General features: G+C 44.8%; 1 protein-coding gene across 3 annotated transcripts; it reads left to right on the plus strand.

The window, feature by feature from the left end:
- Positions 1-98: 98 nt before the first annotated feature.
- On the plus strand, positions 99-18,177 carry LOC110628344. Of its 3 annotated transcripts, none has more exons than XM_021774975.2 (8): positions 99-425; positions 500-778; positions 1,255-1,315; positions 1,550-1,674; positions 2,158-2,220; positions 2,309-2,433; positions 3,190-3,381; positions 3,549-4,027. In XM_021774975.2, exons 1-7 carry the CDS (start codon positions 321-323, stop codon positions 3,332-3,334), a joined length of 903 nt encoding a protein of 300 aa, XP_021630667.1. In that variant the 5' UTR covers positions 99-320; the 3' UTR covers positions 3,335-3,381; positions 3,549-4,027. The 3 variants fall into 3 exon arrangements, with proteins under 3 accessions (XP_021630667.1, XP_021630665.1, XP_021630664.1); XM_021774973.2 differs by lacking the exon at positions 3,549-4,027 and adding an exon at positions 17,799-18,177 and having other exon boundaries at positions 100-425; XM_021774972.2 differs by lacking the exon at positions 3,549-4,027 and adding an exon at positions 17,796-18,177 and having other exon boundaries at positions 105-425.
- The last annotated feature ends 82 nt before the right edge of the window (positions 18,178-18,259 follow it).

The raw sequence follows: 18,259 nt of genomic DNA on the forward strand, positions 1-18,259 counted from the left end.
ATATATATATATAATCAAAAGCTCAAACAATCAGAATTAGGGGTTTTTTATAGTTAGAAGAAACAAATTAAAAAAGGAATGGCTAGAAGAAGCTTAAAATAGCTGGTGGCCTTCTGACCATCCACGTGGCACAGCCCAAGATTTAGAGGGACAAAATGAATAACGGATAACCGCCGAGGTTCTGAAACTTGAATAATCTTTCAACGCTCTATTCTCCTACATACTTTTGTAAATACGTTTGTTCCACCCTTCTGTGAAGATGCTTTAATTGCAAAATCAATCTGGGTTCGCAACAGATCCAATTGAGAGATTGGACAACCATGCCTTTTTGCACTACTACTTGTTTAACCACAACCCGCAGCTGCTCTTGGATGCTGACTAGCTTCTGTGATTCTCCCAAGATTTTACCTGCCAAATCAAGTAGCGTAAGATACTATTTCTCGTCCTTCTGTTTAACAAAAGCCAGCAATTTCTTACGAAGCTATTTGTTTTCTTGAAGTTGAAGGGCAATAGATTTTGCACAAGGACTTTTGCGCGGCAGAAATCGGTGAAAAAGCTGAGGAGGGATGTGCAATCACCAAATAGGATGGCGTTGAAGTCTACCCGTAAGAGTTTAGAAGATGAGAACAAGATCTTATCCGATGGGTCTTCTTTAGAGAGTAACAATAATGTCGAGGTTATGCAGAATTCACTCAACTTCCCTTCTAGAAGTGCTGTTCTTCAGGCGTGCACTGTCACATCTGGAGCGATAGCTGCCTTAGGTATATTAATTCGACAGGTATGTAGCCTTTTCATCCAATTGCTCGCTCTGGTGTGTATGCCCACAATCGTTTTACAAAGTTATTTCATGAATTGCGGAATCTTGGTCTGAAGCACCGTAATTACGAATTTTTTTTTTATCTTTAGTGATGGTTGATTATGGAAACTTAGTTTGAATTCGTGTGGTTTCAAATATAAACCCCCTCACCTTATCATAAGAGTTTTCATTTTAGATGCTGAAATGAGAGCATCTTCTTCCTCTGGAACAACAGACATTACTCTAGCTTACATTGAGTGGACAGTGTTATAGCAGACATCAGTCACAAGAGAACTGAACGTCGAGTTTAGCTTCAGTGTATGACTTGTTAGATTGCAGTAACACATGTTTTAACTTCCTGTTTGAAGTAACTCAAATAAATTTGTGAACAAATTTTGTTGTTTTAATCTGGTAAATAATCTGTGTATTAAATGCCATTTCCTAATTGTAATTTCCAGGTATCTCATGTTGCATCAGTGGAAGGATTGCCTATCCTTGACTGCTCTACAGAAGTTTCATGTATAAATTTTATGTTTGCCTTCCTGCAGTTTTTCATTTATTCTTCATTCTCTTTGATGATAAGAATCAATCGTCGAATAGATAATCCACATAAAGAGCATTTTGAATTGGAAAGTAGAAATATATTCTTTTTTCCTCTATATTAATTGCCCATTTCAGAAGCATTCATCCTGAAGAAGAATATCAACTCTCAGTTACTTCTCAGAGTCTCACTCTTTTCCTTTTTCATTACAGTTGGTACTGAGATGTGGCATCTTGAGTTGATTACAGGATTGGTTATGCTGATATCTTTATGCCGATACTTCCTACTGAAGACATGGCCAGATTTTGCTGAATCTACAGAAGCTGCCAATCAGCAGGTAGCTCTATTCGTTTGTATTTTTGGCATATATGGCTTTAGTTATTTATTATCTCAATTAGCCCACATGATTATAAAGTATGTTTAATGCTTGGCCAAATGGTTTGCATATTTTATATTTTTTCTTCCCCCCCTCTTCCTTCCCTGTTATCAAATCATGAATACATAGGTGGCACTTGGATTGGAACACTTTTCACTATTAAGGTTACTCCAGAGTGACCTGATGGAAACAAGTTCAAATCATAGAAACAGCCTCCTTGCATACAAAGCAAAGGCTTTCTACGTCTATTGCTGGGAAGCCTTGTGCTTTGGAACACCCTCTGTCAAATCATCAAGATATATTCTGCTGGTGTTATTGATCAATCGGGTTAAACCTTTTTCCAGTAGCCACTGAATGCTGATCATCCTTGTGGCTTCTATGAATGTGCAATTTTTTATTACTTTATTGAACACTGACACAGATCTTTATTTTTGATCCATCTAGGTCCTTACATCACTTCAACCTTTGGATTACGTAGTAGTTTCATTTTTGCCTGGGATTAGTGAGGTATGTGGATTACCAAAAACTCTTTTTCCTTTATTTTATAGAATTAACCAACTGATGAAGATGTTACGTAAATGTGTGTTTTACCCAGGAGTTGCTTTTCCGTGGGGCTTTGCTTCCACTTTTTGGAATGGATTCGAAGAGTGCCTTGCTAGTTGCTGTCGTATTTGGTGTTCTACACTTGGGGGGCGGTAGAAAGTACTCCTTTGCCGTCTGGTATTCATCTTCTAAAATCAATGCATAATTTTTCTTTTTTCCAACCCAAAAATTATTCAGGCCCTTCTTGGAGGTTTGGGTTGGGAATCTAAAAAAGCACTTTTTGAAAAATCATCACTTTGAATCATGTTAAGAAAGGTTATAACCTTGCATTTGGATTGGAGAATTTGAATTTGAAAATAAAAGTATATATTTTGTTCAGTTCATTAAATTGATGAATATATATTTAAGCTTTATAAACATGGAAAGCACCATACTTAAATGTGGATTTGAAATAATTCATAAAATAGTGTCATTTCAAATCCACTCCAAAAAGCTCTGAATAAATAAGATGTGCAATTTGAAATCCATAATTTATAAAGAATTTATGTTAAAATTAAATCCAAATCCTCAACTTCAAATCTATGGATCCAAACATAACATGTAATTTTAAATTAATTTTTAATTACCATCTCACTAATGTTTTAAGAAGATATTTTTCTCAATAACAGCTCTAAACAATGCTAAAAGACCCTTAACCACTGACAAAATTTGAGTACTAGCACAAGGAAAAAAAGTCGATTGTGCGATACTATTTGGCAATATGTCACCATTAAAGTAAGATTCAGAATGTGCAGATTGCAGAACACTCCCATACTTGTGTTTTCCATTTGATACTATGCGGTACTTAATTATCTTTTGGACCTATCTTCAACCTATAGTTTACCGCAATGTACAGCCATGATTTTCTGTGCTAAAAAATAAACAATTTTTCAGGGCAACCTTTGTTGGACTAGCGTATGGCTATGCTACCATTGTGTCTTCAAGCGTCATTGTACCAATGGCATCTCATGCATTGAACAATCTGGTTGGAGGGATATTGTGGAGCAGCACATCGAAGTTGTCAAAGACAGTAGAGTAGGTATCAGAATCAGATGGTTATTATCTACACGATTCAGCAAAAAATAGGTAAAGTTTCATTCTCAAAATGATGTTAAGATGAAGAATTGCCCAAGCTAATGAAATATGCAAGCTCTCTTTATACAATAACATATCATTGTTAATTGTTGATCTTAACTATTTGATAAAAAGTATGCAGAAATACTTCTATTCATAATTATTTGTTCTTCTTGTAGACGATTGATTGGTATTTTATTACAATCAAATATGATATATTGAAAGCATTACAACATGTATGAGAACTTGTACAGAAATAGAGCAGAACATGGCATCACCAGTTACAGTTCCGGGCATCGAATCAACCTTTTCATCTCTACTGGTCTTCTTTGCATGCTTTGTGCAATTCTTATCCGTCTTAGATGCTGTAAATAAGTAAATATAGAGGGATGTGACATAATTTGATTTTGTCGTCTGAGGAATGTTCACAAACTCTCTGCTTCCTAGAGTCTTTATTGTTAAACATGCTCAGAGAAAATTTATTTCCATAAGAAAATTTATTTCCGTAAGGAATCATCAAATGAACATAAACCTTTATGCATACTGGGAATGCAATTACTATAATCAAAAGTGATGACCGCTGGATTCCTTCACCCCAGGCCAGGGGCTCGACCACAGCCCAAGGCCCATGACGTAGAGGCCCACGCACCTGATATACATAACAAGCCTGGCTCATCCAACCCTCAATGACCGGGCTCGACCCATCTTCTTCACTCAAGCCGGTCCGGCCCACACGAAGCAGGCCCTCTCCACTCAGGCTTAGCGTCCGGCCCAACTCTCGGCCTAGCCCAGAATCCAGAAAAATATTCACCAGACAGCCTGGCAGATCCGCTTGAACGTACGCACGAGAAGAATCAGAGGCCGTTACGCATGGAGCAGGCGGCTGATACCCTAGTACCTCCGAATCCGCATGGCAGAGACGCGTGGCCCAATCCTGGAGAGACCTTTACACGTCACCAACAAGCAAGACAATGTATAAAAGAGGAGTCCCCTCCTCATAAAAGGGGAGACCTTATTCAGTAATACAAAACCCTTGTAAAACCCTATTCTATTGGATCTCAGATCATCAATTGGCGCCGTCTGTGGAAAACGAAGGAGATCTTTTCATCACCGGAGTTTTCACTTTCAAAACCCATTGAGATCCACGATGGCAAACCACCAAGAAAGTAACCTTAATATTCCAAATGACCTGAGCTCTGCCCAAGAGGGGCAGCAGTTCTCCTTTTCTAGCCCTACAACGTTGAATAACCAAACACCTATTTCTCTTAATCCCTCGCCAAGCTTGGCAGGGAATACTCCCACCATGACCCTGTCTAACCAAGACATTCAAACCATGGCTCTCCAGCTACAAACCACTGCTCACTGGTTGGGGCAGATAATGCAACAAAGGGGACTTAGCACCCCAGTAAACGCACTCCCAGTTGTGGAGGAACCCAGAACCGATGAACCCCAACCTACCTCTGCCCGCCTCCAAACTAACAACCACGATGCCGGAGAAGAGGAAGAACCGGAGGCCCGAATCCATGGGAGAAGGGCAAGAGAGTTGATAGAAAATGAAGAGGTGGACGACTATTCTGCTGAAACAACCAGGGAAACGGGAACTGAAACAGAGGAGGAAGAATGTAGTTTGGGCAAAAGATCCAGCCCGGAAGACGAGAAAATGAACCAAAAGCTAAAAAGGTTGAAGGAGCAGCTCCTAGCCGAGCTAGGTAAGAAAGATCAGAGTCAAACCTCCTTGCCTACTTCTTCTCCTTTCTCAAAGTTAATGCAGCAGGAGACCGTTCCCAAAAAGTTTATGATGCCGCCGATGGCGGCCTATAATGGGGCTGGTAACCCGAGAGAGCATGTCATGAACTATAAGACCTTCATGGAGTTGCAAACTCTGTCAGATGCTCTGATGTGCAAGGTGTTCCCAACAACGCTCTCGGGACCAGCGAGGGCATGGTTCAACAGCCTGGAGGCCGGAAGCATTAAAAGTTTCGGAGATCTTGCCACCCGCTTCATTAGCCGGTTCGTAGCCGGGGTGCCAGCAGATAGGAAGACGAGCTATCTGAAAACAGTGAGACAAAAAGCTGGTGAATCCCTCAGAGAGTATGTCACCCGTTTCAATACGGAGGCCCTGCAGATTCCCGAGCTTGACGAAGGAAGGGCGGTAGAGGCCATGCAAAAGGGAACAACCTCTGCCGAGTTCTTTGGTTCTCTGAGCAGGAAACCTCCGACCTCACTGGCCGAGTTGATGAAGAGGGCGGAAAAGTATATAAGGCAGGATGACGCCTTAGTAACGAGTAGATTTGCCAAAGGGGTGGCAGGAAAAGAGAAAGCCCCGGAGGAGGGGAGGCCGGAGAAACACGAGAAGAAGCATGGAAAGAGGCCTGAGCCGTACAAGCAGGCCTGGGAAAGAAGGGATCAAAGGCCTCCCCCTCCTCCCAGGGCTCATGAACCGAGAGTGCTCCCTCCTTGGGTCCCGGAGAAACCGACTCCATTAAATGCGTCCAGAGCCGAGGTGCTCATGGCTGTCCAGGATAAGGAGTTTCTCCAGTGGCCCAAACCTTTGAAGTCGGAAACAGATCAGAGGAATCCTGACAAGTATTGTCAGTACCACCGGACGCATGGCCACGATACAAATAATTGTTTTCAGTTAATCGCGGAGATTGAAAGATTGATAAAAAGGGGGCATCTCAAAAATTTTGTGAAGAAACCGGAGGGGCAGAGGCCTCAACCCGGTCCGGCAGCCCAGATGCCCAGGAGAATTGGAGCTGGACCAGTGAATGATGGGTCCAGTGGGACTATTAATATGATTGTTGGAGGAACTGGAGGACGGATGAACCGTCGAGGAAAGAAGAGAAACCGGGAAGGGGAGACCAGCAATGGCGAGGTTATGCAGATCGTTGAACACTCTCCCATGACCATCGCTTTCTCTTCGGAGGATGCACAGGGCATTCAGATGCCCCATGATGACGCGCTTGTCATTGAAGCAATCATTCATAATTTTCGGGTGAAGAAGGTTCTGGTGGATGATGGGAGTAAGGTCAATTTATTGCCATATCGGGTTTTCCAGCAGATGGGAATCCCAGAGGAACAGCTGGTTCGGGACCAGTCACCCATCAAAGGGATCGGAGGAGCACCGGTACTTGTAGAAGGGAAGGTGAAGCTGACCCTTACCTTGGGAGAAGCACCCAGAGCTCGCACCCATCATGAGGTGTTTTTGGTGGTCAAACTCCCACTGAGCTACAATGCGATTTTGGGGAGGCCGGCGTTGTTCAACTTTGAAGCTGTCACTAGCATCAGGTATCTGGCACTCAAGTTCCCAACGGAAGAAGGAGTGGGAATGGTCCGGGGCAGCCAGGAAGAAGCAAGGGCAGTATACTTGGCCACAGTGACGGAACCGAACTCAACCGGAGAAGCGCTTGACTCGGAAGTTTTGGAGGTCAGGGATGAGACAAAGGAAGCCCGGACAGAGCCCGTTGGAGAGCTGGAGACCTTCTCCCTATCAGAAGAAGAAGCGAGTAAGGTCTTCAGTCTCAATGCCGGCCTCACCAAAGAACAAAAAGGTGAAGCCATGGCCCTGATCCGAAGTCACTCGCCGACCTTCGCATGGAAGCCCTCAGACATGCCGGGAATTGACCCCAAAGTGATGACACACCGATTGAATGTCCTCCCCGAGGCCAGACCAGTAAAGCAAAAGAAGAGAGTAGTGGGAAGAGAGAAGCAGCAGGCTACCCAGGAAGAAGTGCAGAAGCTAGAAGAGGCAGGCTTTATTAGGGAGGTTATGTACCCACAGTGGTTGGCGAATCCTGTGTTAGTCAAAAAAGCCAATGGCAAATACAGGATGTGTATAGATTTTACCGACCTGAATAAGGCCTGCCCTAAAGATTGTTACCCCCTCCCCGATATTAATAAGATGGTCGACTCAACGGCCGGTTTTGATTATATGTCTTCTTTGTATGCTATGTCTGGTTACCACCAAATCCCAATGGAAAAGACGGATGAGGAGAAGACCTCATTTATAACTGAAGACGGGACTTACTGCTACAGAGCTATGCCCTTCGGATTAAGAAACGCCGGGGCAACTTACCAACGATTAATGAATAAAATCTTTAAGAACCAGATCGGCAGGAATGTAGAAGTGTATGTGGATGACATGGTGGTTAAAAGTTCAACTTTTCAACAACACATAATGGATTTAAGGGAGATATTTGGGGTGTTAGATCAATACAGGATGAAGTTGAATCCAGCAAAGTGTGCTTTCTTCATCAGGGGAGGAAAGTTCTTGGGATACATGGTGAGTGGAAAAGGCATTGAGCCCAATCCGGAGAAGGTGGAAGCCATATTGAATATGCCAGAGCCGACCTGTGTAAGGGACGTCCAGAGATTAACCGGGAGAGTAGTGGCGCTTCACCGATTTATGTCAAGGTCGGCAGAAAAGTGTTTGCCATTCTTCAAAAAATTGAGGAAGGTCCCGAATTTTGAATGGACAGAAGACTGCCAAAAAGCCTTCACAGAGCTTAAGGAATACCTCAGCTCGCCTCACGTGCTCAGCAGCCCCATAAAAGAGGAAGAACTCCTGATATACTTGGCAGCCTCAGAGCAAGCAGTCAGCGCAGTACTAGTAAGAGTGGAAGAAGGGGAGCAGAAACCTGTTTTCTACGTCAGCAAGGTACTCAGAGACACTGAGGTCAGATACTCGAACATTGAAAAATTGGCGTATGCCTTGTTGTTAGCAGTCCGGAAATTCAAAGTTTATCTGGAAGGCCACCAAGGAGTTGTGATGACGGACCAACCTTTAAAGAAGATCCTACGTAGGCCGGAAACTTCAGGATGGATGTTAGCATGGTCCGTGGAAATCAGCCCTTACTGTCTGGAGTACCGACCTCGGACAGCTATAAAATCTCAAGCGTTGGCTGACTTCATAGCAGAATGCTCATTCAACGAGGAGAAGGAAGGATCATCCTCGGAGATACCAAGAAAAGAAGGAGAGGGAGAGCTTTCCCAAGAGTCCAGCTGGAAGCTATATGTAGACGGAGCATCAGGCTCTGAGGGCAGTGGCGCTGGGATAATACTTAAGGGGCCGGAGGGCTTTAAAGTATGTTATGCCTTACGGCTAGAATTCAAAGCTTCTAATAATGTGGCCGAATATGAAGCCTTGGTGAACGAAATGTTGGTAGCTTTGGAAATAGGGGTAACCGACCTCGAAGTAAATAGTGACTCTCAACTGGTGATCAACCAGGTGACGGGAGTATATCAGGCCAGAGATCCCATCATGCAGAGTTATCTTGATAAAGTAAAAACTGTGGAAGCCGACCTCACGAGCCGAGGAGTTATTACCAGATTTCAGAGGATACCTCGAGATGAAAATGAGGAGGCAGACCTGCTTAGTCGACTGACCAAAGAAGAGTTAGAGCAGCTCCCTGATGAAGTATACATACAGCATGTCAGCACACCTGCTTTCAAGAAGACAAACACAGTACTGCAGGTAGAGCAGAGCCCAACTTGGATGACTCCATACCTGAGATACTTGGAAAAGGGCGAACTCCCCGAAGATAAAGTTGAAGCCAAAAAGATAGCAGCTCGAGCCGCCAATTACCAAGTAATAAGGGGAACTTTATACAGAAAAGGGAAGTCCAGCCCATGGCTCCGGTGTGTGAGTCCGGAAGAAGCTGCAAAGGTAATGGAGGAAATACATAGAGGCCTATGTGGGGCTCACGAGGGAGCAGGGACATTAGCTAACAAAATATTCAGGCAAGGATACTACTGGCCCACTGTTAAAAAAGAAGCAGAAGAGTTTGTCCGGAGGTGTGACGTATGTCAGAGATTTGCTAATGCCATCAGGACCCCTGCCACTCCTCAAGCAAGCATATCCAGTCCATGGCCTTTCTCACAATGGGGAATTGACATCCTGGGACCTTTCCCCAAGACTACGGGGCAAAGGAAATTCGTAGTGGTGGCTGTGGAATATTTCTCGAAATGGCCAGAGGCAGAAGCAATAGCCACAATCACAACTCGCAAGATGATAGATTTCGTATGGGGACATATCATCTGCAGATTTGGCATACCAAGAGTACTTATCTCAGACAACGGCAGACAATTTGACTGCAGCACTTTCAAAGCCTTCACGACGAACATGGGCATATGGCATAAGTTCTCCTCCGTGGCTCATCCTCAGACTAATGGCCAAACGGAAGTCACTAATAGAGCTATCCTTCAAGGATTAAAGAAACGGCTGGATGGCGCAAAGGAGAATTGGGCAGAAGAACTCAATAGCACTCTATGGGCACTCCGAACTACTCCCAGAGCGCCCACTCAAGAAACCCCGTTTGCACTTGCTTATGGCACAGAGGCTGTAGTCCCAGTTGAGTTGCAGATCCCCACTCATCGAGTTCAATTCGTTAGTGAGAACGCTAATGGGGACAAATTAAGGAGCAACCTAGATGCTCTTGAAGAAGTTAGGGAAGAAGCCCAAGTCCGAACTGCTGCTTATCAACAACGAGCGGCAAGATATTACAATCAAAAGGTCAGAGAAAGAAGCTTGAAGGTGGGAGACCTGACTTTAAGAAACCTGGAAGCTACAGGAAAAAGAGCAGTCGCAAGCAAGCTAGCACCGACCTGGGAAGGTCCATTCAAGGTGACAAAAGTGGTTAAGCCCGGGGTATACCGAATCGAAGATATGCAAGGAAACCCCGAGCCCCACGCTTGGAACATCCAGCACCTAAAAAGGTATTTTCCTTGAAATATTCGTAAAGAAAAATGTTGTATTTTGACAGACATGAGTAAATAAAAATTGTTTATACAATGTGATTATGAATAACGTTCTACATGAAACAAGGCCTCAGTTAGGCACAAAACCAGCTGAGATGACAAAGCGACAGTAAGGCCAATGAGCCTGAATCTTGTACAAAACCCCAAAGCGGGTACCAAAAAAAAAAAAAAAAAAAAAAAACCGGCGAGGCCCCGAGGTCGTCCCGGAAATTCAAAGAAAAACAGGATCCCGTAAGATCTCTTGGAAACAAAAAACAACCGGCGAGGCCCCGAGGTCGTCCCGGAAATTCAAAGAAAAACAGGATCCCGTAAGATCTCATAGAGTCAAAAACAACCGGCGAGGCCCCGAGGTCGTCCCGAAAATTCAAAGAAAAACAGGATCCCGTAAGATCTCCTGGAAACAAAAAACAACCGGCGAGGCCCCGAGGTCGTCCCGGAAATTCAAAGAAAAATAGGATCCCGTAAGATCTCCTGGAGTCAAAAACAACCGGCGAGGCCCCGAGGTCGTCCCGGAAATTCAAAGAAAAACAGGATCCCGTAAGATCTCCTGGAAACAAAAAACAACCGGCGAGGCCCCGAGGTCGTCCCGGAAATTCAAAGAAAAACAGGATCCCGTAAGATCTCCTGGAGTCAAAAAACAACCGGCGAGGCCCCGAGGTCGTCCGGAAATTCAAAGAAAAACAGGATCCCGTAAGATCTTCTGAAGTCAAAAACAACCGGCGAGGCCCCGAGGTCGTCCCGGAAATTCAAAGAAAAACAGGATCCCGTAAGATCTCCTGGAAACAAAAAACAACCGGCGAGGCCCCGAGGTCGTCCCGGAAATTCAAAGAAAACCAGGATCCCGTAAGATCTCCTAGAATCAAAAATAGGTCGGTGAAGGACTTAAGAGCCTCCCGAAATGAAAAATTTCCCCACACCACAGGGACAACTTATAAAATCCAATTCCGACCTCGGAAAGAGAAGAGCCCAGAGGTGTTAAAAAAAAAAAAAAAAAAAAAAAAGAGGCCGAGCTCCCAGCTCGGATAGACTTATATTCTTACAAAACTCAAGGTCGAGCTCCCAGCTCGGACCGATATTCACAAAGACCCAAGACCGAGCTCTCAGCTCGGATAGACTCATATCCTTAAAGGATCAAGATACGAAGGCCAAAGAGAAAGGCCGAGCTCCCTCCATAGAAGGACTCATAAATGAAGAAATCCTTAGGAGGATAAAAAGGCTATAATCAAAGCCTAAATCAGTTTATCTGAAACAAATATACGAAGTCACAACCAAGAAAGAAGGACTAAAAGCCAAAAACTGACATGATAGTTGCCATTAAAAAGGTACGAAGGCCAAGAAGGAAACTAATATTTCATTAATAACTATTACAATTTATCCCTCCAGCGAGGCAGGAGGATAAATAGTCCTTAAAGGACTTACATCAGTAAGAACACCCTCGCCTGCATTATCTCTATTTACAGCCACCTCCGAAGGAAGCTCGGTGTCCCTTGGGCCAGAGCTCTCAACATTAATAGTAGGGGCAACTTCTGACCCAAGGTGGAGGCCGTCTTTCTCAGAATCAGGATCATCCTCCTCTGACCCTATCTCGGATTCCCCTGACGAAGACTCAGCTGGCCGGTCTATGTTCCTCCGAGAATCTCCTCGGGGCAAAGGGAAATCATCCTCCCCGTATAGCACTGACTCGCCATCTGAGTCCACTTCGCGCCTACGAAGCTTGGCCAAAGGAATATCAGGAGCCTGTCTAGCTTCTCTTAAACCGCGATTGTAGCCAGTTACATACATGTGGTAGGCCTTATCAATGATAGCCTGTTTCATTTCACCAGAAGCTTTATACTCATCAAGATGTTCTTCACAAGCCTCAGCCACAAATTTCTTAAATTCAGAAGAGTCTTTGTAGTCCTGAAGATGAGCTTCACAGGCCTGTTCAATTTTAACCTTCAGCTCATCAGACTCCTGATACTCCGCTATACACTGTTCACGCTTTAGCTGAGCCTTCCTTTCGGCATACTTTACCACCTCGAGCAGGGCTAAACATTTACGTTCCAAAGCCCTGACTTCATTTTTTAGCTGTTGTTGGCGAAGGTTGAACTCTTCAGCCGATGAAGACAGATCTTTGATACGTTCAGAACTTGTGCCCAATTCCTGCTCAAGGACCTCCACCCGGGCTAGGACACTTTCCCTCTGAGCCCTCACCTCATTCAGGTGAGCTTGAAGCCCTTCAAAATCGGCCTTTAAGGCCTCATATTGGCGCTGGACCTCAGCTTTTTGGCTTACAGCCTCATCCCTCTCCTGAAGGGCCGCTGTCATAGAGGACAGCTGCTTTACAACCTCTACACAACGAGCTTCCACCTCAGTTGCCCTCCCATTGGACTCCTGGAGAACCCTGCGAGTACGAGACAGCTCTGATTCCAGGGATTTGCTATGTTCTGCCGCCTCAGCCGCTCTGTCCTCAGCTCTTTTAGAGGCCTCCAGCGCAGAATGCAACTCCACTCGGAGAGACTGGATCTGCTCCCGGGCGGCTGCCAGGTGGCCCCTCGCATCGCTGGTGGCAGTCAGGTTTTCATCGCGACGCGCTTCCTCGATCCGGCGGTCCACGGACTCCCGGAGAGAGAGGTCACGGGCATCCACCTCCATAACCAGGCCTAACACCTAGTACGGAAGAACAATTGTCAAGAAAAGAAACAAAGCAAACTCAAAGAGAAGTGAAAAAATAACTTACCATCAGAAGCATTTCTCCAATCGTAGATCCGAGCTCCTCACGAGAGCGAGATTGGAAGGACACCTGCTCCTTGGTAGAACTGGCCAAGTGACCAGTCAGGGCCAGAAGACGAGGATCCGAAGCCTCTGTTATCCCGCCGAACATCCGCTCCCGGAGAAGTGAGGCAACAGCAGAGGCCGGAGACTCAGAGGAAATGCTTGACAGGTCCAGAATGTTGTCAGTAGGGGACGACGAAGGAACAGCAGAAAGACCCTTCCCCTTCCCAATGGGAGAAAGAGGTGGGGAAGGACCCGCAGCAGTCCTGGATTTCTTCCGAGCAGGAGATGGGACAGGCGTTCCAGAAGGGGTCGGACGCTTGCCCCCAGTCTTTGAGGGGACACCCTCAGATCCCTCAGGCTCAGTCCTCACAGGGGCAGGGGCACCTTCACCAGAAACCTCTGGGCTTTGATCCTCTAGGAGGATGATCTCCATCCCTGTCCCAGAGGTCTCCTTGTCTTCAACAGGGGACTTAAATTTCCCCCCTAACACCCCCTCAGTAGAATGGGCGGCACCCTGCCCCACTTGTTCAGTAGCTTGGGTCTGCTCCACAATAGCTAGGGAAGTTTCCCTCACGACCTCTGAGGAGGCTGGAACGGATCTAGACCCTTCAGCAGGCGTCGAGGTTGAGCTCGACCCACCATGGCTAGATGGCCGAGCTGATTTGATGCTGCGAGAGCTCGGCTTGGAAGTTCGAGAAGAAGCTTTGACGGGAGGTCGGCTGACCTTCTTGGAGGAAGCGGCCTGAGCCAGCTCTGCAGCAATCTCAGTTACAGAACGCCCATCCCCAAAGGCGTCAAAAATTGCATGCATGTTCTCCCGAGACAGGTCAAAATTCTTGGGGAATTTGATGCCATCCATTCTAACCTCAGAAGCTGCAAGAAACAATAAGTTATAAAGAGTCAGCATACTTCCTAATATTATGAGCAAAGAAGAAATAGAATAGCCGGACAAAGCACTATACCCGTGTCCCGGATATCCCTAAGGTTGGACGCAAACATACACTTCTCGACATCATACTTCCTCTCAACGGAAGTCAGTCGAAGCAGCCCGACCTGCTCAATAAGACTCAATTCGGGCAGATCGTTGCAGCCCGGAAAGATCTCCCCCCACCTTAGGTCCACATCCCACGATCGGCAGGACCCTAGTTTTAACTCCGCCACAAGGAAATTCTCTACCCATCCCTTTATAGAATCCTTGTAGCCCGTAAGAAGAGACAGCCCATTACAGGGGGAAAAGTAATAGAAGTTTTGCTTCGCCCTAACCAGGCGGAAAAAAGTGACAAACAGACAGGCCGTAGGTGCGAAACCCCAACCCAGACAGATAGACTCGAAACAGGACATGAATAAAATGGAATTTGGGGATAACATTCGAGAAGTTACCCCAAAGTATTCAAAGACCTCGACAAAGAAAGGGGTAAAAGGAAACGGTAGACCAAATTCTCTCTGCTTCAGGAAAAACACTATGCTACGAACCTCTTGGGGATCCACCAAACCAGGAGGGCGAGGGTAAGGAAGAACTATCCTCTCATTTGGAAGAGGTGCTCGAATAAGATACAACGGAGTATCTAAAAGCCTCCGGGAAATGTGATTAGTTATGTTGGAAGGTGTAATATGCGACTCAAGGTAAAAAACATCAGGAAGCTTTGAACTTGCCATGGAAGAACAAGGAAGCATACCTGAGAACACGATGGGATGAAAAACCGTACAAAGAGTTGCAGGAAGACAGAGAGCAGACAAGAGCTAGTTCTTCAAAAGACAGAAGGAATTCGAAAAGAAGGGCAATTATGAGGCAGGACGTTGATCTGAACAGTTTTGTCTTGGAGTGGCGCGATCATTAATTGTTCTCGAAGTTTACCCTCTCAACGGTTAGGTAATAACCGGCGAGACGGTAAAGGGGCAAAAGGATGATCATTGGGCTTATCTACATTTATCAAGGGCCAAGTATACGATGACAGCCCATCATTTAAAAGCCCATTCGCCATCCACATAATACAGGCCCAACTCATCAGTCAGAGCAACTTAGCCTACTACTTTACCATCCCTATGGTAAATGCCAAGGAAACAGAGGGGCAAGTCATGAAAAGACTCAAAAGTACAAGCAAATGGGAGCATGATAAAGGTCAGACTTGCTCATCACTTAAAAAGTTATAAGATTTGATTTATCGTTATTAAACAAAGGATGTGAGATCGGAAAGAGGCGCCAAGAGCACCTCGGAATCATACAGAGCTGAGAGCTTAGAGTTCAACTCATCAGAAGCCGAGCTCAGAGGTCGGATTAGTCCAGCTCGGACAGCATGACTTGAGAGCTCGGCCAGCTAAAGGAAACTCAGAGCTCATTTCACTAAGCAAAGACAGAACTCTCGGGTCGGTCAGTCCAGCTCGGACAACATGACCTGAGAGCCCGGTCGGATGAAGGGGACTCAAAGCTCAATTCATCGAAGTAAAGACCGAGCTCACAGGTCGGTCAGACAGTCCAGTTCGGAAACTTGAAAGCCCAGTTGGCTAAGTGGATCCGGAGTTCAACTCATCAGAGCTCGCAGATATGGTTAGATCAGCTCGGGAAAAAGCAGGACAAAGCTCAGTTGGTTAAAATTATAAGGCGAGCAATCTAAAGTATTTCACACATGATAAAGGAAGAACAGCTTAAGCATGAGAGCAGAACAAGAACTTCATTAAAAGAAAAGTACATTACAGCACGTTACAAAGGCCTACACTACGGGATGAAAAACTATCCTTAAAGGATTTACATATCCAGATACTTCATCATCTACGATTATCACCTACCCTACTATTCTAGTCTTCAGCTCGGAGGACTTCTCGTAGCTCGGAATGTGAGTTTTTCAGAAAAGGCCAAGATCTGTCCCGCTATTATAGGGGAACTGAACAAGTTGATTCCCATAAGCATTTCTCACTGTCCCCCTGGGCAAACGTTCGGTTACCCGAATGTGATGAACGGTACATTCGAACAAGCTCAGATATTGTATGCCGGCCGTGCACCACACATGAAAAACATAAGTCTTCGGGCTATGGCCCCGAAGAGATCGCGAAGTACACATTCGAAGAAATCGCTGGAGACCTGACTGAGTGCAGCAGATCCCAGTCTCACGTAATACTGGTACTTCACACCAAAGGGAATAATAATACTGGTACTTCACATCAAAAAGAACAACAAGCTGAACGCCGGCGCCACTCCCATTTATATCAAAAGAGGACAACAGGGGCATCGAGGAAATTCCCTTTTTCTCTGCGGAAAAAGGTGAAGTTAGAGCGAACCCCTCAATAGCCCAGAACTTCTTTGGAGCCCGGGCAACAAGCAGAGGAGGAGGCCAGCCAGACGACCTGGGTAAAGCAGTTTCAGCAGCTTCCCGAATGGTCCCACCCTTCGACTGCCATACCAGAAGGATCTTCAATGCACCATCCAGACGCCTTAGAGGTAACATCAAATTTTCAAGAATTTTGAGCTGACCCATTTTTATTTCAGGAACTGCAAAAAGTTTCAAAACAGAGACAAGTCAGAAACAGTTCTCCCTTAAGATGATAAGAGCAAAATCAAAACAAACCTCTGAGACACAAGGCAATCTGTTTGAAGAAGGCGTCGAATAGACCTGCCACAGATAAAACAAGAATTTCTCATTTCAACAGAAGGCTCAAGAATGAAGAAAAGCTGGCGCTGATATATACTCGGAGCCTGAGGACTTAGCACGGGGCAGAGCTACACTAGACTCTAAGCCAGTGATGTCAGATTCTTAAAAGATATTCACGGGAAAGGAAAGAAAGGAGATGTCCAGATAATGATGACAAAAAAAGCAAAGGCGGCAGAGGACAAGAAGAATAGAAAAAAGACAGAAAGAGAAAAGAGCAGATAGAATTCAGAAGCTGCGCAACGACTGAAAGATGAAAGGATGTTATTAAGGCACCTGAACCCGAACAGACGCGATCATACTAGTTCTTGGTATTCACCCCCTCGGCAGTTGGAGCAATAACTGCCGAGAAGGTGAAGGGGCAATTGATGACCGCTGGATTCCTTCACCCCAGGCCAGGGGCTCGACCACAGCCCAAGGCCCATGACGTAGAGGCCCACGCTCCTGATATACATAACAAGCCTGGCTCATCCAACCCTCAATGACCGGGCTCGACCCATCTTCTTCACTCAAGCCGGCCCGGCCCACACGAAGCAGGCCCTCTCCACTCAGGCTTAGCGTCCGGCCCAACTCTCGGCCTAGCCCAGAATCCAGAAAAATATTCACCAGACAGCCTGGCAGATCTGCTTGAACGTACGCACGAGAAGAATCAGAGGCCGTTACGCATGGAGCAGGCGGCTGATACCCTAGTACCTCCGAATCCGCATGGCAGAGACGCGTGGCCCAATCCTAGAGAGACCTTTACACGTCACCAACAAGCAAGACAATGTATAAAAGAGGAGTCCCCTCCTCATAAAAGGGAAGACCTTATTCAGTAATACAAAACCCTTGTAAAACCCTATTCTATTGGATCTCAGATCATCAAAAAGCATTAACTCAAACTCAATTTAATCTCAACTGTTATACAAGAGAGATTGCTATTCACTGCTCTTGATCTTGTATAAAATTAAGTTCAATAATGTTTAGATTGAATATTGATGTAAGAAATATATATATATATATTGATTCAATGATCTTGTTTAATACCAAAGCGATTATTATCATTTTCTTATTAGATATTGCTTTTTGGTGGTTTTGAATGTTGGGTAAATGAAACTCCCAAGTCTTTATGCATAACGCTGAGGGTAATTTGATTTCACTTATGAATACATTAAAGTTAGGTAAAAAAGGAGGTGACCTATTACTACTTTTTCTACTTATTACATATGATATTATTATATGTATAAAAAAAGAAAATTTATATATTAATTTTAAATTTTGATTAAATTGCAGCAGCACCTTTGGTCGAGGAGGCCATGCTTAGAGTTGGTGTTGCCACTCTTAAATCAGAGAGTACATGGGTAGACTACTCATCACCGAGCTACATTGATTATACAAGGATGGACGGAACGATGGCGGTGGGTGCAGTTAAAAAGCTCAAGGGGGACCATAGACCATTAAATACTATTTTCGCTGTTAGGTAGGCAAGTTTATTTGAAAATTTTCACAATTATCTATAATAATTTTCTATTTCTTATACTTATTAATAATAACAATTAGGGACGTATGAGTTGATAATTTCACATGCAAAACCTACCTCCAACCTCTTGTTCATGGGAGTGTTTGAAGATAATGTACACTATTTATAATTTTATATTTTTTCATTAACAGTTGATATAATGGTTAGAGCTGAAGGGAATAAATTTTTGATGTTTATGTTAATGATGAAACGTTTACAAATTGCATGCATTGTGCTC

This window comes from Manihot esculenta, chromosome 12, assembly GCF_001659605.2.
Source record: "Manihot esculenta cultivar AM560-2 chromosome 12, M.esculenta_v8, whole genome shotgun sequence".
Taxonomy (NCBI): Eukaryota; Viridiplantae; Streptophyta; class Magnoliopsida; order Malpighiales; family Euphorbiaceae; genus Manihot; species Manihot esculenta.

Excerpts from the sequence above, each read along its gene's own strand:
- LOC110628344 (XM_021774975.2), top strand. The coding sequence starts at position 321 with ATGCCTTTTTGCACTACTACTTGTTTAACCACAACCCGCAGCTGCTCT. Across the intron at positions 426-499 it reads TACCTGCCAAATCAAGTAGC|TTGAAGGGCAATAGATTTTG; the intron begins GTAAGATACTAT and ends GTTTTCTTGAAG. Across the intron at positions 2,221-2,308 it reads TTTTGCCTGGGATTAGTGAG|GAGTTGCTTTTCCGTGGGGC; the intron begins GTATGTGGATTA and ends TGTTTTACCCAG.